The sequence below is a fragment of the Sinohyriopsis cumingii genome, chromosome 16 (assembly GCF_028554795.1).
Source record: "Sinohyriopsis cumingii isolate HCF-2022 chromosome 16, ASM2855479v2, whole genome shotgun sequence".
Lineage (NCBI taxonomy): Eukaryota > Metazoa > Mollusca > Bivalvia > Unionida > Unionidae > Sinohyriopsis > Sinohyriopsis cumingii.
The window spans coordinates 51,663,997-51,690,210 of record NC_142976.1 but is presented as its reverse complement, the minus strand read 5'-3'; the positions used below and the strand labels follow the sequence as shown (position 1 = coordinate 51,690,210).

The window sequence follows — 26,214 nt, the reverse complement described above, 5'->3', positions numbered from 1 at the left end:
AATTCAGTATATGTAACCTTACATTAGAAGATTATCCATTCATGACCGACACTTTGTAGACAACGGTGCACTCTATATTTATTTCTGTAACTAAAAATGAGTAAGAAAAAGGTAGCCGTTATTGGTGCTGGTGCTAGTGGGTTGGCGGCAATCAAATGTTGTCTTGATGAAGATATGGACACCGTGTGTTTTGAGAGAACCGGAGAAATCGGGGGTTTGTGGAACTTCACGGAATCCGTCAGGGATGGGCAAGCTTGCGTAATGAGATCTACCGTCATAAATGCTTGTAAGGAGGCGATGACCTACAGCGACTTCCCAATTCCAAAGGAATATCCAAATTTCATGCACAATACGTACGTGTTGAAATATTTCAACCTGTATGCTGATAATTTCAACCTAAGGAGATGCATTCGATTTCAAATGGAGGTATGTCTGAATATATATGTTCATTCATGGTCTTTCATATGTTCATCACTCTGATATGTCTATTTGTATGTGTGTCTGTCTGTGATGATTTATGATAATCGATCTAAAAGGTCTCAATTCAAATAGTTATTCTGAGCTTTAACTCTAGGTAATTATTTCCTTCTGTCTTGTTATTTCCCTTCTTCGTTATCGCATTCTGGGATACATAGAGCGTCATGCTGAGACATTTTCAGATATGAAATGATATGAGCAGTCCAACATCCTTGTGCAGCCCGATAGTGAATCTCTAGCTCACCCCCTATAGGTTTGCTATCTATGATCTCAATATATAATCTCTAGTCGGAACATGTCGGAACATGTTGTATCAGGGTGGATGCGGAAAAAGAAACAAAGTTTTTATAATTAACTACCTATTAATGAGGAATCACCAGTTTGTCATTGTTCGATGATCCTGGTGTGTGTGTGTGTGCGCGCGCGCGCGCGCGTGTGTGTGTGTGTGTGCGTTTGTATTTGGTGTAAACCGAGGACATTGATGAGATTACACACCAACGTACCGAGGACACACCTCCTACCGAGGACGTCCTCGGTTGGTAAAATGGTCAAATCTTGCTTCTCCCAACTATTTTAGCCTAGAATAACGTAAAATCATGATTTGTGGGAAGGTCCCCGTTTACACGCATGTACTTGTTCGCGATTTTGGAGTGTATCTATCCTCCTAAGTTGGTGATACACACGCCCGAAAACATGTTCTCGATTGCCCGGTGGAAAACTTGTAGAGAGATCTCCACTATCAAATTACTCGTTGCAAAAACGTATTATCTCCCTTTAGATCCAAGCATCCGATACAAACTACTAAGCTAAACTGTAAGAAGATAAGCTGGTGCATATAACAGTCCCTGGTATTTGTATTAATATTTCATACATGTTATACAATAGTGTTGGGAAACTCAGGATACATACATACCACACACGTTCAATCTGTGACATGTACAAAATAAGTACATCAAAATGCTATTGGAAATACGCATGAATTCATTGTAGAGTTGGAATGAAACTGCTAATTATCGGACCAATCTGTTAAGTTAAAACGTCCTGTGTGCGGCGAGATTTTACACACGTTAAGATATTGAAAAGACATCCTTGATATGCAAAATTTATTTTGTGATTATTAAATGAGCTATATCCTCCCCTATTTCATAATTTGCCTATTTAATATTCAAACAGGATATAACATGTGTAATTCAAGTTAAAAAAAATCCCGTCACGATGAAATCGAATTATCACTAACCGAATTTGGAAGTTACATGCACAGAACTTTAGTAAATATATAGAAAGATAAATGTATTATACAGAGGTCAAACATTTATCATCAAGATGATCAGTCCCAAAATGAAACATTTAATTACAGGAATATGTTTTTCATTATCACGCTCTCAAGACCTGCAACTAAACGTGCACGCAACCATACACTGTTGAATGCATTAAATGTTCTTTTAAATGTATTTACTTGCTTCCGTTATTGATTGGATGACTTTGCTGAACATATCATGAATTATTGTATCGCTGTTTCTGTTGTAAACGAAGTCTTATTAAAACAACACACAACATATAAATACAAGACGTCAATCTATATTGCTTTCCCAAATTTAAAGAGGTTTTTAACAATAGCCAAAACGCTCAGGATGTTCTACAGGACCAACTTGTATTTATAACTTAACAGAACATTTACTTAGAACTGCATTAGACTGTAATATTCTTACTCATTTAGTATTTTATTCAGCATGTTTAATACAGAAGGCGACGCGGGGAAAAAAAAGACTGTTTAAAACTTCCAATCACCTTTACGTGATACACTGAATTAGCAAATGTATAAACTAAATGATTCTGAAGGTGAACCAAGAGAGTGTTGTACCATTAACGTATATTCTTGTTCATTCATGGCTCCAAAACAAACAAAAAAACTCAGAATAAACTGTTTGTAAAAAGATATTAGACAAGTATCCCCATCCACTAAATGTATGCATACATCTACTCTCACAGAACTTTGTTCTTCGCCTCTAAAATTACTGAACTTTAAAGCATTTTAAGAGGTTTCGATTCGGTTAACATAGATAAGTTGTTGTTGTTGTTGTTGTCGATGTTTTAGTCTATCATTATTCTTTGTCTTGAGGTTGAGATAAAACATTATACAGATTACAACAGAAATAATGTTGTATGCATCATCGATTTATTCAACCAAAGTTACTTGAAAAATAAAAAGTCTCCGTGAAATACACAATATGGCTAACACAAACATTCGTTCTTATTTTCAACTTTATATCTGCACATGCCTGAGAGAGAGAGAGAGAGAGAGAGAGAGAAAGAGAGAAAGAAAGAGAGAAGATTCGTACGCGTATTTTTTTATGCAACAAAGATATTACTATATTTTGTCAAAAAGCGAATAGTCATTGCCAATAAGGCGAATTTCCTGCCATAAATGACACTGGACAACAAATTTTTACAAAAGTCATGTTACTGAAATAAAATTAGTCAATTCTTATCAATTTTTATGTGCTGAACACGAATATGACAGTCAAATTGCAAAATTGGCTCTAGTTTTTTTGTAATCTGCAAGAAATTAATGTTTGCATAACGAAATGCATTCCAATAGTAAAAGGTCAACTGTAATAGCCTACCTATAAAAAATCAAGTCATTGACTACATCTTAGATTTCTTCGCCTGTCTCTTGTACAGCTGTTCGGGAGCATCTCTGAGGAGTGTCCAGCAGTAGTCAGCCAGCATTGTAGTGGACCATTTTCCCTGGTATCTTTGTTCCATTGTTGCGATATCTTGATGAAAACGTTCGCCGTGTTCATCACTAACAATACCACAGTTGCTAGGAAAGAAATCCAAATGGGAATGAAGGAAGTGAATCTTTAGAGACATATTGCAGCCAAGTTTCTTATACTTCATCAACATGTCTTCTACTAGTTCCTTATAGTTTTCTGCCCTAACATTTCCGAGGAAGTTTGTAGAAACTAGGCGAAAAGCATTCCATGCTTGTTTCGCGTCACCTTCCAGCAAGTTGTTGAACCGGTCATCTTTGAAAAGCTCTCGAATCTGAGGACCCACAAAACCCCCCTCTTTAATCTTTGCTTCGCTGAGTCGAGGGAATTTTTCATGCAGGTATCGGAATGCTGGCAAAGTCCGGTCAATGGCTTTCACGAAGTTCTGCATCAAACCTAGTTTGATGTGAAGGGGTGGTAGCAAGATTTTCTGAGCCTCAACCAGAGCTGGGTGTTGGATATTCTTCTCTCCAATGGCTACATTCTGCCTGTGAGTCCATTCCTTCCTCATGTAGTGCATTTCCCTTGCTCGGCTATCCCACTCGCATAAGAAACACATGTATTTTGTATGTCCTTGCTGCAGTCCCATTAAAAGGGCAACTACCTTCAAATCACCACAGAGGTGCCAGCTGTACTTGTTATACTCAATGGAATTCAGTAGCTGCCTTAAGTTATCGTATGTCTCTTTCATGTGGACAGCATACGCTACTGGAATAGATGGAAGAATGTTTCCATTGTGCAAAAGCACAGCCTTGAGACTCAGTTTCGAAGAGTCCACAAATAGTCTCCATTCTTGTGGGTCATGGGTGATTTTTAAAGCATTCATGAGGCCCTCAATATCGGAACAGAATATCAGATTACTTTCCTTTCTGAAGAAAGGCTCCAATTGCTGGTGGCGCTTTCGATATGCAGTAATTGTGACATCTTCTTCTAGAAGATTCCATTGTTGGAGTCTTGATCCTAGCAATTCTGCCTTGTTCTTTGATAAGTCCAAATCACGAATCAGGTCATTTAGTTCTTCCTGTGTTATTCTGTGTGGGGTTGATGATGCACCACAGTGAAAATCTGGATCACTGCATGCTGATGGACCAGGAGAAGAACAGGTCGACTCACCTTTGTCTTCGTCAGATGAATCAAGAGAATATTCTGCTGGAGGTTCTGGAATATGAAGTCCCTCACCATGTGGAACTGGTCTCAATGCAGACGGAATGTTTGGGTAGACTATTCTCGACTTCTTTCGCTTCGTTATTCCGCCGGAAAGAGGAGGAACCAAGCAGAAGTAACAGTCATTTAGGTGGTTGCTTGGCTCTCTCCACACCATTGGGACTGCAAACGGCATTGATGACCTTTTGCAATTCAACCACTGTGAAAGCTGTGTTGTACATGTAGCACAGCATATATGCGGAGCCCAAGGCTTGTCTTGGTCACCAACCTTGCATCCGAAGTAAAGATGATATGCCTTCTTCACTTGAGAATTGATACTTTTCTTCTGGTTGGCAAATGTCACTTCCCCACAAATATAGCAAAAATTGTCCGCGGTATTAACACACTTTCGAGGCATTACTGTTCTTTATTGTACGTAAATGGATAAAATAATAAGTTTTATGTAACAGTAGCTTGAACTGTCTCGCACAACGTCTAAAATATTTTAAATGCTGAACCTATCTGATTGGGCTTTATATAGTACACTGCTTACGTCAGCTTCAGCAGCCGCCTGGCATTAGTATAATAGGCCTACACATGTATAGTACACTGCTGACGTCAACTTACTTCAGCAGCCGCATGGCATTAGTATTGCATTGCATCAGAAAATGATGCAATCAACTGTGGATGATGAGAGCATGATGGTATTATGCAATGTTACATCATTATTCCGGATGTTGCTGCAGTCCTACTGGAGAAATTTACACAGTGAAACATAGAAAATGAGGTATATGAATATCTTCAAAACGAGAGCCAATACAAATTTTTCACGGTTATATTCGTGTTCGGCACACCAAAATACTACAGATTAGGGCCTTTTCAAGTCAGTAATGATTTCACTGTTGACCAGTGTGATCTAATCCAGCCAAATAGTACTGCTATAATCCAGGGGTATTTGCTTGACCGAGCAGTATCAATCCCTGGCACGATTATATTAGAAGTCATAAGTTTACCCCAAATTTCCAAAGACTTCTCTACAACTTCGGTTATAAATTAGAAAGGTCGACGTGTCCATTCGATACATAAATTTTTCGCTAATCAATGCAAGAACACAAATCTCAAAATTTGCCAAATATATATCAACCGCACATCTACATGGTTTCTCTTCATCAACTTTCCGTACCGTCAGCAGTTCACTCCGTAGAAACTATACAACTATCCTCTAACACAGGGAACTATTTTTCCTGCGCCACCTTAGGCCAGTCAATTCACGGTTTCAAGGCACATTTCGCCAGTACAACTGCGTCACATTTGCCACCATGGCGACATAAAAGGTATCTGCCGAGTCCCTTCTTGTTTATTCTTTTGTGTAATTTACCGGTCTTCTGCCGTAAATACTGCCACTGCAGTCACACAACCAATGTACACCATTAGGTTTTAATAGGGACTACATTACGACAGGGACACCCATGGGGTTCTGACCTGAATTCACTAAAAGTCAACCATGGCATCATGGAAACTCACTAATACTTCACTCCTCGACATTTGCTCCTACTCAATGGCTAGTAATTTAGGCCAAGGAATGTGTCCATTGCATCGAGTTCCAATAATCAAACAAGTAATCACACAAATCTAAGAATTCCTTAAAACGGGGTGCTACAACCAAACGCGCATACTCCAAATTTATTACGAGATGATCTCCAAAGCGATGGATTAGTCCGAAGCGTATTATGTCGTACCAAAGTCAAATTGCAGGACAATCAGTAAATCAATAAATTCATCAGTCCGTCAATAACAACAAGATATATATTCAAAAAATAATTGAATTGCCCTAAAGACCAGTTGTAGTCGAAACCCTTATAGAAGTTACAGTTACGTAATAATAATATGTGATTTAGATTTGATTTTAGCGTAGCTTTAACAATCTTTCAGTCATATCGCTACGTTGTCTGCAGTGTGGCAGTTTATAGTGATGTATATCATTGGGGCATTACGCCACATACATGTAGCCTGATGTCACACGCAGTCACATTATTTTTACACCAGGCCGACTAAGTCATAACACTAACCTCCTAATGCTAAGCGACTAGCGAGGCAGCTGTTAGTACCATTGTCATGTCTTTGTTATGGCTCTGCCTGGGTTCTAACCCGCAACCTCCCGCATCCGAGGCGGACGCTCAAACCACTAGGCCACCAGAGCGGTCGTACTGATTGTTAAGACTGGATTAGATGTGCAAATATGTCCTTGTTGATCATAATGTACGAATGTCCACGGTCTCCGTGATTTTGTCAAATAGTGTGCGTCCTTAGTTTGTATGGATTATACAGAAAATTTGTGTATACGTGTGCGTCCTCGCTTGCATTGCTAAATTTCATATTCCTTAGAATTGATAATACAGTTCCCCCCTTGATACATCACCATTTCCTATTAATGTACTGCCTCAAACAGTATTTGATTTTGCTCTAACATCACCAGAACAAATGTCCTCGGTACGCGGTTCCATACACAAGTCCTCTATATCCACCAAATACCGGAATGTGTGTTTGTGTGTGTGTGTGTGTGTGTGTGTGTATTATTATATATATTTAATTTAATTTGTATTTGATTTAATATAATTCTTCGTAAGTTTTAAAATATTTTTATTTTTAATATTATTACATGTCAAAGTAATGTAATTTTGTTTAATAGGAATGTGATATTTTCCAGAAATTAGTTTGACCTGATTGTTTAGTCGTAAACATCGAACTTTGTATATTTTGCTGACCTAGTTCCTGGCCTTGATTGAGAATCAAGTAAACAACTCCTTTTTTAATTTATTTTTATTCTTTGGTACATAAAGTGAGATCAAAGCTGTACTTGAATACGTGACCTTAGACATGTAAATAGCTTCCAAAATGTTCTGGAATGTGATCACGTGACCCTCATACGGGTATCTATTTTGCGTCTTTTTTGACTGTATAACCTTTGTCTATAGATAAATTAGCTAGTTGGGCCTTTACACTGGAAAGTGTTTGTTTGTGACCAGTTTGGAGTTACATTTTAATTTTTATTCAATTATTTGGATTTTAAAAGATTAATTCTTTTTCCTGGAAATATTTGAGTGTGCATACATAATTCTTGGACAAAGACATTTCTTGAAATTATATTCGGAAATTCAAACACCGGAATATTGTTTGTGAATCAACAAAGAACTCTAGACACAACAGGACAATACTAGCTACAGTAGACTTCATCCCCTTCCATTTTGGAAGTTTCGTTGGGACTAGAACTTGCATTCATTAGAACATTGCATTACTAGGACTTCTAAAATTTAATTCGTAGATTTTTCTTGGATTATTTTTGGATTTGATTCTTAAAACCGTAAGTTCTTTTTTCCTTCTTCATTTTTACATTGTTTTTCCAGGGAAATAAATTATTTATAAAAATTTTCAAAGCTCTTTGTTTTCACCCTTTGTTAGTATTTATTAGAGCCTAAACACGTAACATAAGTGTGTGTGTGTGTGACTTGGTTTTTAAAAAGAGCCTTAACAATGTTCCAGTCATATCATTACGATATCTGCAAGGCAGCTGCTAGTATCATTTCTATAAGTCTTTGCTATATCTCGGCCGGGGTTCGAATCCACATCCAAGGCGGACGCTATAACTACTGAGACCACCGGAGCGTTCTCATCCTGGTGATGCGATAATACCCTGGACTACTTTTCTTTACTTTGTTGCCTCAATCCCACTCTGTTTTCACTCCATTTTCGATACTCATGTGCATGATATGGTGGTCAGGAATCTAAAATGTCAGGCGTGCCCTCACGAATAACACGTTTGACTTGATCGTATTTTTTCAAAAAATTTATTGCAAAAGTCTATTGGCATATTTATATGTCAGAGGCTGTTGACTTCTTAGGTAATTATTTACAAACAAATGTTAATTGAAGTGGATGAGATCGTACGCGCTGCCTGTTTCCTGGCAACATATAATAAACCCGTACGTGTTCGCATATTACAAAATCGAAAGAAGAACCATCAGCGTAATATCACGAGAACGTTAGTAATTGAGAGAAGTTTGGTTTTATTTGTTTATTTGTTTTAATTAGGTCAATTACATAAAGAAAGTCAGGACGTTTGCAGAGACGGGTCAATGGGAGATTCAAGTCAGAAATAAGGAGACTGAAGAGACGGAAACCTTGACATTCGATGCCGTTTTGATCTGCACGGGCCATCACGCTGAACCCAAGCGACCTTCGTTTCCCGGTCTTCACAAGTTCAAAGGCAATGTCATTCATTCCCATGACTACAAGGACAGTAGAGGTTTTGAGGGAAAAAGGATTGTAGTAGTGGGAGTCGGAAATTCTGGGGCGGACCTTGCTGTAGAGCTCAGTCGTGTAGCTTCCCAGGTGAGATGATTAGACCCCGTAGTCATACAACATGCAAACTGGAGATAATGCATGAACCGATCATAAAATATTTCCTTTTTGATAAGACATTTCATTGATCACATTTAAAGTTAATATCGTACTCTAGCTCATATTTCATAATCTCGAGGTAACGACATTAGTAGTGTGATAATAGGTTTGTGTGCTTAAGCCAGTGAACACCAGTCATATTTGTTTTATCGTTTTTTTTTTTTTTGTTGGTGTTTATAGATAGTGGGAATTATTCGACTTTTGTTGTCCGTAAATCCATTACTTCTCCGTTCCTTATTTCTTCTCGGATATGTCTGTGATTAAGATGTGTCTGAGTCAAGCGCAGGGGGACATTTCCAGTTAATTTTACTGGAGTAAGCCTCCATGTGACCCAACAATAACTTTATAATGCGTTTTTATATTCTCCTGCTGATTATAAATAAGGCTGATCTACACTTCATTACAAAACGTCATTTGAAAACGTAACAGTTTCAATTACTCTTCCAATTTTCCACATGCGCGCCAAGACACTCATTTGATCATTCGTGCCCTCTGTAACAACATAATTTTGACAGAAAGAATCATAGAATAACATCGATAAATCTAGACGGCAACGGGCCCATCAAGAAGTGCATGAAAATACATGTCGACAACTGAGTACCTAAGCAATTCCAGATGTTCCAACGAAAAGTAATCAATCGACTATAATGCACGATTGTTTTTTGGGAAATTTGCAAACCATTTTCAACTTTTAGACGTGGGGCCGGATAAGACCACAAATTTAGTTATGCACGTGTGACTTGATTGACGTAAAAGTTCAGCAAAATTTCTACAGCGGGTTCATGATGACAGTTTAACCGAAAGAAATCTTCAATCCAAATTACATCGTTGGCTTTGACCTTACGAACTAATTTGACTGTATGTTTATCTAGAAAACCAGCCTTGTAATCATGTCTGCTAACCAACATATGCTACTCCCTGGAATTGCACACGAAAACCTCAATGAATTGTGATTGACGCCGTGCAAATTAGCAAATTAAAGGTTTATAGTCAGTTCCGGCCCTAGGATGTGCGGGACCCAACGCAGCATGCGGAGCCCAAGGCAGCAAGTGTTGAGCGGGGCCCCCAGCAAAAAAAAATATGTTCAATCTCACCACAGGAAAACAATGTATAGCCAGCTGCGCTGGGCCCCTGAAAGCACGGAGCCCAATGCGGGTGTCTCGTTTGACTTGCCCTAGGGCTGGGCCTTTTTAAATTTGGGTTGCCGCTAATTACAGCAGGCATCCCATGCCGCATAACTGACGTTTCCCATACCCATAGAACAATGTCTATTACCTGCATTGTTATTTGCATCTTTGACAAACATCATTATTGTACTAGCTGATATCAGTTTTAATGCCTCAAGTGGAAGAAAACGTCCAGACTTGTCTTGTACATGTTATTCTATGTTTGTTGATTAATATCCCTTGCAGGGCATGATATATAATGAAAATCTATTTTATTTCAATCTGTTAATGCAGGCTTTCCCATATCAGATACGAGATCTGGCGTATCTTTAAAATGGGCTATGTTAAAACCATATATTCCTTAATGACTTTGTCTGATGCATCAAGCGCCACTTCCTATTGCGAAATCTGCAATAGCGGACTTAGTTATTTACTGTTGAGCGGTGTCAGATGCGAATAATTGTTCTTATTCGGCCTCATTAATACTTTTATCAACAGCAGCGGCCATTGTTTCTATCGAAGGTATTGTAACTGGTTTGGGTGTTTGTTTTGATACTAATCATAGTAATCAACCTCCAAACGATTGAAACGCCCGTAATTCAAAATTCTTTAGTGGACCCGCAACAACAATGCGATTTGCTGAACGATTGGCGCAGCGCGTGATGACATATTGGTGATTACCTCTGCAAATAACTCTTGAACATCATCACCAAGGTCCGTCCAGTAATAAGTAAAAGAGACGGGTTTCTTCACATTAATAACACACACTTGACAGGTTCACGTACGACTTTGATTATATTGAAAAATCAGATGGATCTCTAACAAATATTTCTATTGTCAATATTTCACGGCGAAGAAGTACAATTTGCCGTGGGGTCTCTCCTTCGATGGTTTTTCATCTTAGACATCTACTTGTTCAGGCTCTGTCTTAGAGATATGACCTATGACAGCTTTAAAATTATGTACAAACTTATTTATCACTGGTACATTCTTTTATTCACCTAAGCGGCGTTGTCTAAAACACTCCTTATATGCTCATGCAGAGCATTGCTATTCAATGTACCTGCGACTCCTACCCGCTGTAATTTAATGCTCCAATATATAATCGTTTTGCTGCGTGTCATTAGGCACTGAAGAGGCAGCCTGTAGAGGGTTGTTAATAATCATCTTCCGGTTTGGTTCTTTAAATCTTTTTTTCAGTTGGTTCATTGAATTTTGATTTTTATTCAGGTTGTTGTTGTTGTGGAGGTTGCATAAGCGTGTCTCGAATTTCTTCTTGCATTTCCTGTAATTGTTTCTGGTCTATTGGTCTGATGCACGCCTGATCCGAACAGGTCGTCGTTTTGGTCCCATCATCACTGCAGATGTGTCAGTGACTGTTGTTTGTTTGTTCCACAATTTCTTTTGTTGGCCTAATCAGTAGTATAATTGTTTTTCAAAGCACACAATGGGTCTTTAGTGATCCGCGCAAATAGATCACACAATTCACGCCAAAGGAATCTGCCTCACGCCACGTGCAATGCAAATTTGCCAGGTCACGCGTGTCAATACCACGAAATACCACGAATATATTAGAGATGTCACTTATCACTTTAGGTACATGTGCGTATCACTGAGTTTAAAAGGTCACGTCGGCATTTTGGTGTCGACCTGGTGAAAATATTCTTGCAGAATTGCTTTGGTTTTCAAGTATAACATCTTCGTACACGACACGATTATTTTCAATTGAATCGAGATAGTGCATGGAAGGGGCTTCATTGGCTGCTGACAAGAAATCAACAGTATTCGCTTTACCAGTTAACGCTCTTTTAAAACTCTGTAATTACATCATGACACGATCGTTAACAGCTGACGGCACAATCACGTACAATCGATTCCATGTTAACTATCTCAGAATCATATTTAATAACAGTTGCTATTTTCCTTATCTAGTTGGATCAATGCGTAGTGCGCAGAGTTTCGGAACACAAACTGGTTTAATCGGATCTTTGCTTTTAGTACATTGTATAATTTATGTCTCCATAGTGTGTGTGTTGTCGCATGAAAGCTCGTGCATCATATCCAACTCGAGCTCGAAAACACAATGTCCGATTGCACCAATTGGAATTTTGTGTTCGATGTTCATAGGAAATTCTATCTGAAAAATCGTACACGTACATGGTATTAAAGTGTCGTAGTTGGTGATACCGCTGCTGCATTAGCAAAGTTAGCCTGGTCACCAATGAGGAAATATCCTGGCGAAAATCATATACCTGGAAGCAATAACTTGGACCGTGATAGCCGACTTCATACGATTCGATTCTAACAGGCAACTAATGTCTAGTTAATCATTTGTTGATCGTGTTCATGCTGCATGTTACCGACGTGTCCCGGTTTATGAAACAGCAAACGATACGTTAAGGCGCCGATACAGACATTGATTGCTTCAGCACTAGGAGAACGAACTTCAAGACGGATCAACAAAGGCCAAACTTGCTTTAGGGGCTCATTAAAAGTAAAATATAATTTTATAATGGTATCTGACCATATTTTATCCAGCTTATATTAAAGCACTCGTTATGAGTGGGGAGATGAAGCTTTTTTGAAAACTTTTGAAGCGTAGCAACGGTGGGGTACGGTGCTGCTTGAGCACGGTTGACCAAACAAGCAAATTGTCCTAGCTGTCAAAGAATCAGTTTCACTGGTTTGGTTTGCTGTTCAAGTACCAAATAAGTATCGGGCTGATCTATTTTTTTCTTTCACTTTGTCGTGTAAGTTGAAGACTATATAAATACGCATTCCCTAGTATTCATATAACAAACAGACATAAAGAAGCTGAATCATTAACATTAAAAGTTTCTGAAACATCACTGATGCACTTTAGTGCACCCATGTATTAAATAGGTCACACGCCATGCAAAGTTATACATGCACTAAGTTATGAACTTAGACGTGTAAAACCGTCGATGTAATTCGGCAAAAGATCAAGAGAGGCTTTGCCTCCATTTTATAGTCGCCACCGTTCGAACCACTTAGCAATGGTTGTGTTCGGTATTACTATAAAGCAGGAGTTAGAAGACGGTCAACGTCGCGCTACTGACCCTATATAGTCTCTTTGTTTATTAACAGTGTCAAACAGAATTGATTTCCACAACAAACATTTCGCATATGTCAATATAAACGTATTTCTGATATGTTATGCAAGAGAAACTGCAAGTCGTTCCAGCAAATACAAAATTACCTCCAAGATCTGTTTTATCAATCACAAGGTGATTCACAATTGCATGATGGCCAAACGCATGCGTGGTAATACCGTTTTGAAGTAACCATCACTTCGTATCAAGCGGTAACAAACCCACTATGGTGCATCGGTATACACCCAAGTGTTGTTTCGTGGACCACTGTGGTGTATCGGTATACACCCAAGTGTTGTTTCGTGGACCTCTGTGGTGTATCGGTATACACCCAAGTGTTGTTTCGTGGACCACTGTGGTGTATAGGTATACACCCAAGTGTTGTTTCGTGGACCTCTGTGGTGTATCGGTATACACCCAAGTGTTGTTTCGTGGACCTCTGTGGTGTATCGGTATACACCCAAGTGTTGTTTCGTGGACCACTGTGGTGTATAGGTATACACCCAAGTGTTGTTTCGTGGACCTCTGTGGTGTATAGGTATACACCCAAGTGTTGTTTCGTGGACCTCTGTGGTGTATCGGTATACACCCAAGTGTTGTTTCGTGGACCTCTGTGGTGTATCGGTATACACCCAAGTGTTGTTTCGTGGACCACTGTGGTGTATCGGTATACACCCAAGTGTTGTTTCGTGGACCTCTGTGGTGTATCGGTATACACCCAAGTGTTGTTTCGTGGACCTCTGTGGTGTATCGGTATACACCCAAGTGTTGTTTCGTGGACCACTGTGGTGTATCGGTATACACCCAAGTGTTGTTTCGTGGACCTCTGTGGTGCATCGGTATACACCCAAGTGTTGTTTCGTGGACCAGATCATATTTGCTCTATATGTGAATTCACAATGCTCTTGAAGACATTCAAAATACACATCATGCCTGACATCCTTTTGCACATAAATAATAATAATAATAATAATAATAATAATAATAATAATAATAACAATAATGATGATGATGATGATGACTTTATATAGCGCCTAATCTTTAGAAGCTCTAAGCGCTTTACAACATTAAAAAAGACATACAACATAAAAACATATATAATGATATGATTACAAAAAACAAACACCATGAAATTAGAAAACATAAACATGCTGAAAACATTTAAGGTAGGAAACCTTATTAGGTCTTTAAGTTTGTTCTTGCAGTTGAAATAAGTGAGTTTTAAGAGCACTCTTGAATGGGATCACTGTGTCTTTGTGTCCAAGTTCAGTGGGCAATTCATTCCACGTTGCTGGGCTTTGGTATGCAAAAAAACGTTGTCCATATGACAACCCGTGATACACCTTCAGCCTTTTAATGTTTTGTTTCGATGGCCATTAGAACCGCCAGTTCCGACCACAATAGAATACATCCTACATATTAAATTTGAATTTGCCAAAATCCTTTCTGCTGGTGTTATTAAACAATGGGTATTCTTTCGAATAATCGCCGTGTCAAGTTTGCTCCCGAGTGCGTTTGGTACGATACCTAAATTCACATCAACGGTGTCTGTATAGTGCATATTGACACGATTCTGTTACAATCTTTTTATTTTTCCGTGATAAAATACATTCAGGTACAACTTCGACAGGTCCAATATTGATGAGCAAATAAAGGATAGGGTTTAATAGCTTGAGTTTGGGATTTTTGCGATAAGTCCACCATCAAATATCATTCGTGATTCAAATATACGATCAGGAATAAGCCTTCTAAGAATACCTGGTTCGCTATCACGAATAGGATTGACTCGAATTCGCCATCGCAACTTTTTAAGTGCTTCGCCAAATATGTAGTTGATAATGAGCTAGTAGAATCTTTATCAAATCATGTGTGGCTTGTGTGCCTAAATCTGGATTTATTTGAATATATGGAACCATCAAATATTGTTGGCGAAATTCAGACACTTGATGGATTTTAATTACATGCATTCCCAATCCTAAATGCAACTATTTATTTCGTATGTGCACCACATATTATTTCACGCTCTGATTCATTCACAATTGTGCATTAATAAGGTCACATCCACTCACCAGTTACTTCCAACGCTTCTGGTGCTAATTGATAACCATTAGAGTGGTTGGGAATTTCTTTAGGGTATAACGAATCATCTTTAAAGATACGTCTGTGGTCGCTGTTGCTATTCGAATCGTGTACGTGATTTTGTATATCAATATGTGCGGAATCAATTCATGAAAACGTACAAGTAGGAAATGGTTCCATCATCACCCAGCGTTAAAATTATTGGTTTGGTTCCAATACATAAAATAACCCTTCTGTTAGGTGCAATGTGGTCCTATCAATTTATTACTGGGTTGTTTACGCATGGGTCGTTCAAACTTGCCAATATCAGTAACATTCAGAGGAAATTCAGTTTTACGAAAATTGAGTTCCCCTACGTTTTGCTTGTATTTTCTGTGTTTATCTTTATTATTACTCGCTGGATATAACGCCGACAAAATCGACAATTCTAAGCATCTGCTATTATTATGTTCTAGATTGATCACTGTAACACGGTATGATTTTAGAAGTCATGTTTGATAAAAGTTGTTGAGTGTCTTTTCATCGTTTTATTTTGTGGAATATTAACCACGTTATTATCAAAATCATGGACTTGTTTGTAAGACTTATATTTAGGATCTTATAATTGATGCGCCCTTTCAACAGCCTCAATAGCAATGACACGTGTAATTTGCCGAAGACCTTTTTGTTCACGAACACACCTTATGGCCAAAGGAGGAATGGTATGTGCAATACCGCGAGGGTTGTGTTCATCATAAACTGTAATACTTGCTACATCTCGGCTTATCTTGTACCTCTTGCTATTTGCATATTATGCTCACATGCAAATTGTTTAGTTGTTGTGCCGTTGCATTTTCAGGCGGATGTAATTTATCAGGGGCAAAATAGAAGCCCAACTGGCGGAAGTTCATTATATAACCCCAATAATTCAATTATGTCAGCTTTGCACTTAGTATTCGCATTCTACGCTGTTGCTCAAGTTGTTTGAACTGACGCACGGCTGACAATTTCTCTGTACGCGCAATCGGTCTGTACGGGGTCTTAATAACACAAGTATATTAGCTTTTTGCATACTGTTTGGTTGTTGTTGTTGTGGGGTTTAACGCCATTTTTCAGCACGATAGGCTATACATGGCGGCCAGTATTAATGGTGGAGGAAGAACCCGGAAAACCCCGGAAAGAACCACCGACCCACGAGAAGCTACTGGCAAGCTTTCTCACATGCCCACGTTGGCTGAATCTTAGACTCGAACCGCCGCAGACAGAGGTGAGATGGCAGTGATCCGTAACGAAGAGCGCTTTAGACGACTCGGCCACTCAGGACCCCCATACTGTTTGGTATTTGTATCATGTGCTCTTTCGCGAATTGGTTCAATTACGATTGGCATATTTCTATAAAAGGAAACAAACACCAACTAATTCTCAAACTGGACATTTCATGAATATCTTAACTAAAGCTTCTTTATTCGCATGTCATCATCATCATCATCATCATCTGTATTTGAAGTTAGCGCCTTTATACCTTTTCTTGCATAGTATTGAATAATGATATTTTGTTGTTCGTCTGAAAATATTGTCATAATTTAAACTATTCCTGTTCTAAGATAATTCCTGAATTAACTAATTAATCAGCATGTTTTCGATTTAGAATTCAAAAAACATCTTTTAGCCCTCGTGGATAAATCTGTAAGATGCATAAAACGAAACAGTGATTTAATCGTTTAATAATAAAGCAAAACTAACTTTTGACAAATAGGTTTTACAAAGATCTAAAGTGACAACGGTTTAGCCAAATAGGTTTCCTAAAAAATAAAAAATAAAAACGGAGAGTTGGATTTGAGGCACGACCTTACTAGTTCGGTTTTATTTTTATTTCATTCATTTTTAAACATTTTTCATAAATTCTGATGCATTAGTTATAAGCTCAGATGTACCAAGATTATTTTATTTTCGTTAGGCACACATTTATAGAAACCATAAAACGAAATTAGCAACGTCTACGTTACAGTTAATGAATCAAATGCAAATGACCACACCGGAACTGAACGAATTACGCACGTCTCCTTGCAATCCTATGCAAAACCTAAAGTACTAAATTCAATAATAATTTGTTTTCTGATTTGGCTTTAATTCTGTTTTCGGTTGGTGCATGTACCATTCTTCAATGGTAATCAAATTCAGAGAGAAAATATAATTTTGACTCTCTTAGGGACTGCATTGAATTTAATTGGCTCGTTTAGCGTTGTGGTACCATAAAGAGATAATGTATGTTGCACTTATTTAATACATGAAGCGTTTACTGCATATGTGGTTACAATGAAGCATAATTGCTAAGTTCCTTTGCTTGTTCCTGAGTGAAATTTATCTTAGAAGAAAGCGGTCTAAGTTAAGTGTTATTTAGAGCAATAGGTCACACACACACACACACACAGATATATATATATATATATATATATATATATATATATATATATATATATATATATATATATATATATATATGAATACATTGACTAAAATGCCATTCTCTTGTAAATGAAAGCGGAACACACGTTGAAGAACTTCGTGTGTACTTTCATATAAATTTTGATTTATAAATATAACTGTCTTATTTATATAACGGATTTCGTCTTAATTGCAAATCCAAGAAAGTCGCGCTCAAATGACCACACATCTCGTTTGGTAAAGGTGTTTATACAGGTAACCAAGACTCTGTAGCATATTGACCAAGACATTAAAAAATGTAAACTCTTGTCTTCTCAGTAAATGTTAAGTGCCATATTCTTCAAAATCGAAATCTCAGGGAAGGATCATGTTGTTGATACACAGTGGAGAAAAGTGTTTTACGTTTCTGAGATCAATGAAATATTTCCAGATATATAAATCTGCATAGATCTTTATATATATATATATATATATATATATATATATATATATATATATATATATATATATATATATTAATGACTTTTTTGATGGACAGCTATACACCTTACACCAGACACGCAATCGAAATGTGTCAGGTTCGATTCCAGCCGAAATCTTTTGCCTCGTTGTGTCGTTGGAAAAGACACTAGACTCCAAGTCTCTTGCCATACCATAGCCAATAATGTTCCGAAAATGTCGTCAAAAAGCACGCAGTCAACCAACTAAAGAAACATTGTCACCCGATCAACCTCAAAACCATATATAGTAAACATGCTCTTTTTCAACATTGTCACCCGATCAACTTCAAAGCCATATACAGTAAACATGCTCTTTTTCAACATTGTCACCCGATCAACCTCAAAGCCATACAATAAACATGCTCTTTTTCAACATTGTCACCCGATCAACCTCAAAGCCATATACAGTAAACATGCTCTTTTTCAAACTTGTATCTATTTGTCAGAGATACGTTTTTACTTTCAGATTAAAAAAGAAACAGTAGGCATTAAGTAAAAGAGATATTTCCTTGCAATTATGAGTACACTCCGTAAGGATGTTTAACGTGACATGAGGCTTGGTTATCTCGTACAAATGTGGGCATAATCGGATGGGTACTTTTTGAATTGCCTGCCAAAGCGAATATGCTCGTGAGATAAGGCACCTCCACATCAAGTACGTCATCTATATACCATTTTTCTTAATGTCACACAGATATTTAACTTCTGTGTCTTTAATGTGACCTGTCGTTAAGTTTTAATATTAATATATTCAGTGGGTAAGTATATATAGTAGCATAACCGTGCTCATGCATTAGGAATAAAAGTAAATAAGACACGTACAGAATACACTGAACCCGATATTACGCCCATATTGAAATAACGCAGCACATTTTTACCTTGAGCTCCTCTCAATAAAATAACAACCTGGAAAATGTATTTGATAAGTTATGTTCTTAATATTAAATGAGAGAGAGAGAGAGAGAGAGAGAGAGAATTTGAAGGGAACAACCTACAAGACATTTAATTCATTGTACAACATATGTAAAGCCCTTAATATAATGTCAAAATATTTGCAACATTAGGCATGCAAAATGAATATTTACGATCGTATGACAACACTAAACGTTGTTGTATTCCAGCGGTTACCGCGCAGCTTATTTCTCATCGATATGTCTGAACGTGGACTTATCCTACAAAGAAAATTCTTCTCGTAAGTAGGGCATTTCAGATAAAAAACCGAGTATTAATTCAGAAGGTGATAGATGAGTCTCACGTTTTTACTCGAATTATAAGAATGGCCATTAAAAGAACCCAATAAACTATCTAAATTATCTTTTTTTTTCAGTTATACTTGAGTACCCGTCGGGGAAGCTGGATTTTAAACCGTGTTATGGACAAGGGTTTGCCAATCAGCATGGTAAATGCGAAAAGAATACGAATGTTTCTGTCACGTCATTCTCGCGGGCTGTACGTGCCGCTAAGTCCCAGGATGCTGAACAAGCGTTTTGATCACCAGCTTTACTGTCTAGAGCCCAACTTTCCTATCTCTGCTGCCCATCCCACCATCAGCGACGAGCTCCCTAACCGAATAATCTGTGGATCCGTACAAGTCCGACCAAATATCCAAGAGTTCACGGAAACTGGCATTAAGTTTGATGACGGAACCTTTGAGGACAATATTGATGCTGTAATCTTCGCTACTGGATACGTTTATGGATTTCCTTTTTTGGACAAATCGGTGATCGATGTTAAGGAAAACAAAGTTGAACTGTACAAATACATGTTTCCTCCCGATCTTGAGAAGTTTACCTTGGCAGTGATAGGCTGTATCCAGCCTTTGGGAGCAGTGATGCCGATATCAGAAATGCAGAGCCGCCTAGCAACCCGTGTTTTTAAGGTAATATATTTTGTAATGTTACCCTAATCAAATACCTGTTCAATGCTATTGGTAACTCGACAAAAGTGCTTTATTTTTATAATCCGAAATTGGCGCGAATCAACTACATAACTGCAAAGTTGTATTCAACGTATAGTCTACTTTGTCGTTGCGGACGTTGTTTTAGTCGTCATTATTGTTCATACTCCTCATTCTCATCGTCATCCCATTGAGAGCACATTGGTTTTGCTTTTTATTGGCCGTTAAATTAGTGAGGAAATACTTCATTTGACTTGATTACAACAGTGTTCTTTCATCAGTCACAGTTAACTCAGTGATAACTAGCAAATATTTTATGATCATTCCAAATCTATCAAAATAGAATTATTCCCTACAATAATGCATAGTCTTCAATACTATTTGTAGGGTCTGATAAGTCTACCTTCCCGAGAGGAAATGTGGCAAGACATCCGAGTCAAGCAGGCGCTTATGGAACGGAGATATGTAAAATCGTCCCGCCACACAATACAGGTGGATTTTATTCCTTTTATGGACGAACTTGCCGACTTAGTGGGATGTAAACCCAACTTTTGTAAGTACAATCGTACTTCTTTCAGTCTTTACCTTAGATATGCACCTTTATAAAACCTGCTAGCTCTACTTGGTCATGTCCAGGACTTCAGAGGTAAATTTTAGAAAGAAAAACAAACGAAAAACCAGACGATCGCTTGTTCAGATTTTGGATATTGTATAATTCTATTATTGAATTTTCAGAAGATGCTATTGTCAAGTATGGCATAACTTTGTTCCTTCATATGAATAACTGTTAAAGTAAGTTTATTTTGAACCGGTTCAATTTCGTTTCACAAGCACATGGGAGCAGCCGTCTCTATCAAAATTTAATCCAAAGGACATGAAAGAACCATTGAGTTCTGCTAACATTCTTTCCACTGTGTTCATTGTAAATACACTCAACAATACCTGCCCCGCCCTCAGACGTACTTAATAACTGTAGAGCAGAAATGTGTTTGACAATGTTTTCACATTGCACATTAATTTTCATAATTGTTGGGATCTTGGTAAAGCTGACTATTTATTTATTAGGGAAACTGTGGCTGACTGATCCCCATTTGGCTTGGAATTGTATATTTGGACCGGCTACACCGTACCAATGGCGGCTTCAGGGTCCTGGAAAGTGGGAAGGCGCCAAGGAAGCAATCTACACTCAGTGGGACAGGACCTACTATCCCCTACAAACCAGGCCTCTAAACTGCAAACCAGTCGAATCTAAAGTTACAGTTTACTTCTTGTCAGGTATAGGTGTGGTTGGCATCGGTCTTCTTTTAGGTTATGTCGTAACCAAGTGGCATGGTATCTAAAGCGGCGTTTTCTTAAATTAGGGAATTTGCCATTTGTATTTACGACACAGTTATAACTTTGTTAGAATTGACTGATTAATTGTTTGATTATGGGAAATCGGTGTTTGGGAGATATTTCAGAACTTGAGTAATTGGCCAATTTCTAGGCAAATACGTCATAATGTTAAGTATTTTTTTACGTGACCTTATTCTATGTATTAGTTTTCATGTGAGAGTCCATTAGTTCCCATCTTAATATAGAGGTGCTGGTTGGCAATGCCTTTCCGTATGAAATTTTCCAGACAGGAACCTATATTTGCTAACATAGAATACTTGGGAAAGAGTCATGCCTTTGTTTTGAGATGCCTTTAATAGTGGATGTGAAAACAGTGTGGTGAAGGGGTACATTTAGTGTGTTTGTTTTTAACCTTGTCAAAGGCTCTGTTTTCGACTCTGAGATAGAGTCGTAAGTATTATTGTTCGGCCTTTCGTTTAGTGGTATAAAACCCATTCGAATGTGAAACGATGAAAAGCGATGAAACTGTGAAGTTATAGCTATGATATCTGTGGTCATTGGTTGATTATAGGAAAAATTCTTTGTAGTCTGCGCGTTAAGGAATCTTGCAGTTGACAAAGTCGGTTGTCTTGGAGTCCTTTGAATAAGGGGAAAGCAAGGGACTTCCAGCCAAACTCACAAAAGTGTTTGATTCACTCCAAAAGTTATATACGTGGTCGACAATATCTCGAATAATTCAGGATATAATTGGATTATTTTATATTAGTATTTCAATTTAGAAAGAATATATATATATATATATATATATATATATATATATATATATATATATATATATATATATATATATATATATATATATATAATACACACAATATACACCAGGGTGACCGAATATGTTACACATGTCTATCTAAGACATATTGTTACTGGTTGACCTCGACAGAATTTAGGAAGTCGTCACGTATGTTTGTAGGTCATTTTTTTACGAAAATGTACAACATAAAATGTTGCCAAATGTTTAAACAAAGGCTGAGATTACTTGTTTAGTTTGGCTCATATCAAACAGTTTGTCCATTCTCTTTAATATATCATTGGTATAAATTGCAGTACAGTACTACATTAATAATACAACTTAAGTACTTTGCTGCCCTCATTCGCCTTAAAGTGTTCGTATTGTATATAGTACATTGTCCACACTTTGTTATCATATTTGACTTTGGTCGTCAGTATTATCACCGCTAGTAATATTTATCAAGCTTGTGGCTTTAATTCGTCACAAAATACATATGCGAGAGGTTGTGTAACTTACAATACACGTTATCTTGGCATAAAGATAATTATGTTGCTAATAAAATATTGAGAAAAACAAATATAAATTTCAATCTTGCGAACAGTGACCTTGTTGGGATAATTGTACCTGCAAGGTCTCTTATTGTTTTGGTGCAATATTCCGGTATTGGTGTAACAAACGTTGTATGTAATGCATTATGTTTTCAGTTCACCATTACTTACTATACATTTTCCTTTGACAATAAAGTATATCATGAAATGTTAATATGTCCGTCCGTGTTTCTATGCACCCTCCACGTCGAGGGATATAATTCTTATTTCGTTCTATTATTTGCATGTACCTTTAAGTAATAATTTACTTTGCAATGATCATATGTTGCAGACCAGTACTTGGTAACTGTAACCTACATTTCAAAGAGTATGTAATATTGCCTAAATATTGTTCACGAACCGTAATTTAATTTGTTTTCATCTCTTGCAACCAAAGCTGGTCATTGTGACCTATTTTCAGTGGTAACTGAAACTAGTTGGTGTGGCCTTTCGGTTTAACCCAATTTTCAGTACAAGAGTGGCTATACAAGTCGGCCAGAATAAAAGGTGGAGGAGTGACCCGGAAAAACACAAGTAAGGACCACTGATTCACGGGAAGATAATACGAATCATTCTCACATACCCACACTGGACGAGACCTAGACTCGAACCCAAGCCGACATAGGAATCTAGTCTTCACTATTAATTTCTACAGTGATCGCATTTCATTATGTTTGTCTGTTTACTTCTGTTTTATTTTATTCACTTATCCATTTCCAAACAATTAATGACAGAGGTTAATACAGTAGTTATTGAATCTCATTTGAAGATTTACGTTCAATTACAAGCCTTCTAAGGATCCATTTTGATCCACAGGTCCCGAGAGTTATATTTTGTAACGACATTTCTTCGGATGAAGAACACACTTATAAAGTTACACACGATACGCTTATTAATATCTTTAAGGTAAAAAACTATACACAAATATGTCGGTAGTTTTATTCTCGTTCGACATCGAAATGTATCCAGAAAAGTATGTATACATGCCTGATTTAATTTCATTGGTTTTACAAGAACCTCGTTTGAATTATGTCAGAATGCACGGGACTTATTAAGACAAAAGTTGTCGCTTCACATATTTATATGTGTAACAGTCTCACAAACTTACTGCGTCTGTGAGACTGCTCTTATTAATCTGAATTGTATGGAAATTCAACTTTACTCAAAATCTGGTCGTAAAACTTCATTAAAAAGAGAGAGAGAGAGAGAGAGAGAGAGAGAGAGAGAGAGTAATGGGGGCAGATAGGCCTTAGTTAAATTCTAAGTTGTGGATGAATTATATATATATATATATATATATATATATATATATATATATATATATATATATATATATATATAGTAACGCCGTAACGTCGCCCTCTTAGTAAGAGGGGTGGTTAATTGGATTTGGCTGGCATTATCTAGAGGATGACCTAACCTCGATATTACAGCCCGTTGGGAGCGGAAAGATAGAATTTTAACAGAAAATCGAGCAGGTATATTGGGAAGAAATAATACAATACGAGCCCCCTTAGACAAGAAAAATAAAAAATTTAGACACAAAAAAATCAATAGCGGCAATTCCAGTTCAATCTGAATTATGTCAGCAGAATGTAATAACAGTGTCTAATTTGGATTTATTTCGTCATAATAACGAGTGATCAACAGAGCGCAATGTCCAAGACTGATTGCATCACCTTCCCCCTTTGACCGCGTATCAACGCCTTCCTGTTTACTCGAGCCTTCCTATTCTCTACGCTTCACCTTTCCTCCCTGGATATCCTAGTCCTTTATTCTGAACTCGTCACTCTTTTTTTCGGACCTCCGTCTTCGGACTGCCCCGTCTCTCCCCAGAAAGCTGTTTCTTAAAGAACAAAATTACCCCATAATCTCTGTTTGTATCACTTTCTACATGTATATAAAAAGTTATTCAGAAGCATCCACATTGCATATATTCTGACTTAATCTGATAGAACATCACCCTCGCTACACAGCGACAGGCCATACTTAACCACGTTAGCGATATATCGAACGTTACCGAATCTATTTACTTACGCTACCACATGCAGGATTACTATTGGATAAAATTCGCAAAATTCTAGCAATCCCTAACTTACAAGATTTTTTAAACAGTACAATATCAGATATAAATATGCCATTATAGTTTTCGTCCTAACAGACAAGAAATTATTTCATAGAACCCTATGAAATCTTACAGATATGAGAAGGATAGCATGCGATCATCAGTACTATCAATGAACTAGTAACTGTGAAAGAGATAAATTGCAAACCAACTCGAGCATTAACAGATTTCCATGAAACTGGATAAACGATACGTGATATAAAACCTAGTCATATCAACACATTTGCATAAATAAACAATAAAAAATATAGAAAAAAAATAGAAAATTACGTGGAAAATTACAAATGCGTACCTTAATGCTGTTCTCTTTCATAAATTGTGCGTCCTAGCACTATACACTGTCTTTTCTTACAAGACAGCCACCTAGTCCCCTTGTCTTATTTAACGAGGAAAGCACTATTCTTTTTATGCGTCCTCGGAGTTAAATTGCTCCTCTCCGGAATTTTAAGACTAAAGAATCTAGGCTAAAGTCTTCACTTTAAATTCATATTGTTTTCAAAGGGTACGCCTTAATTTACTCTGGCCAATCGTAAGCAGTGGTTCCTAATTTTTTTCCAAGATAAGCATTTTATTCGACATATTTCAGACAGCATGGAATTTGTGAAGTACGGGCATATCAATTTCCTTTTGAAAATTATAATTTAAAATGGGTTCCCATCAAGCGGTTATGGTTGGTAGCTCAAATGTTTACTTTCTCAGGACAGCGTTGTAATGCCCTGGTCAGTCTCACTGAGTCATAAATTCTAGCCTGTCAAGTTTTAACTCTGACATGGGGGAGAAAAGACGAAAGGTCGAAGTGACCATTCATAAAGACTTTTCTGGCTTAGATATGATAAAATTCTAATGCTCAATGCATTAAAATTTAAGGTTCAATACAATTCAAAATTCGTCTCTTTACATAGGCCCCTTTTAAGAGCAAACATCTGGGATTTTGCTCTCCGAATTTTGAAGTTGCCTTTCAAATTATTGTCTTCATGTCCTGATGTGACCCCTTTACCTCAGAACCAATTAGTCTACTCTGATAATCTACTCCTACATTGACGCTTCCCTTAATGTAACGCAATTGAACTTGATATTGCTGAAGAAATAATGACCAGCTCATTAAACGTTCATTTGTCAATTTAGCTTGGGCCACATAAGCAAGTGGTTGGTGATCAGTTTCCAGAATAAACTTTCGCCCATACAGATAGCGCTGAAATTTAGAGATTCCAAAGATAATCGATAGGCATTCTCTTCGGTAACAGTGTAATTACGCTCTGCTGGCGACAACTTCCTGCTACCATAAGCAACCGGGAATATGTTCCCTTCACGTTCCTGCAGTAAAACTGCACCAAGACCCC

The 26,214-nt window shown here is 37.5% G+C and overlaps 1 protein-coding gene across 1 annotated transcript; it reads left to right on the top strand.

Annotated features, from left to right (window-relative positions):
• LOC149780397 (flavin-containing monooxygenase 5-like) lies at positions 1–22,075 on the top strand. Its single transcript, XM_089937320.1, has 5 exons — positions 1–426; positions 8,484–8,783; positions 19,462–20,013; positions 20,419–20,584; positions 21,097–22,075. Exons 1-5 carry the CDS (start codon positions 97–99, stop codon positions 21,369–21,371), a joined length of 1,623 nt encoding a protein of 540 aa, XP_089793446.1. The 5' UTR covers positions 1–96; the 3' UTR covers positions 21,372–22,075.
• Positions 22,076–26,214: the final 4,139 nt, after the last annotated feature.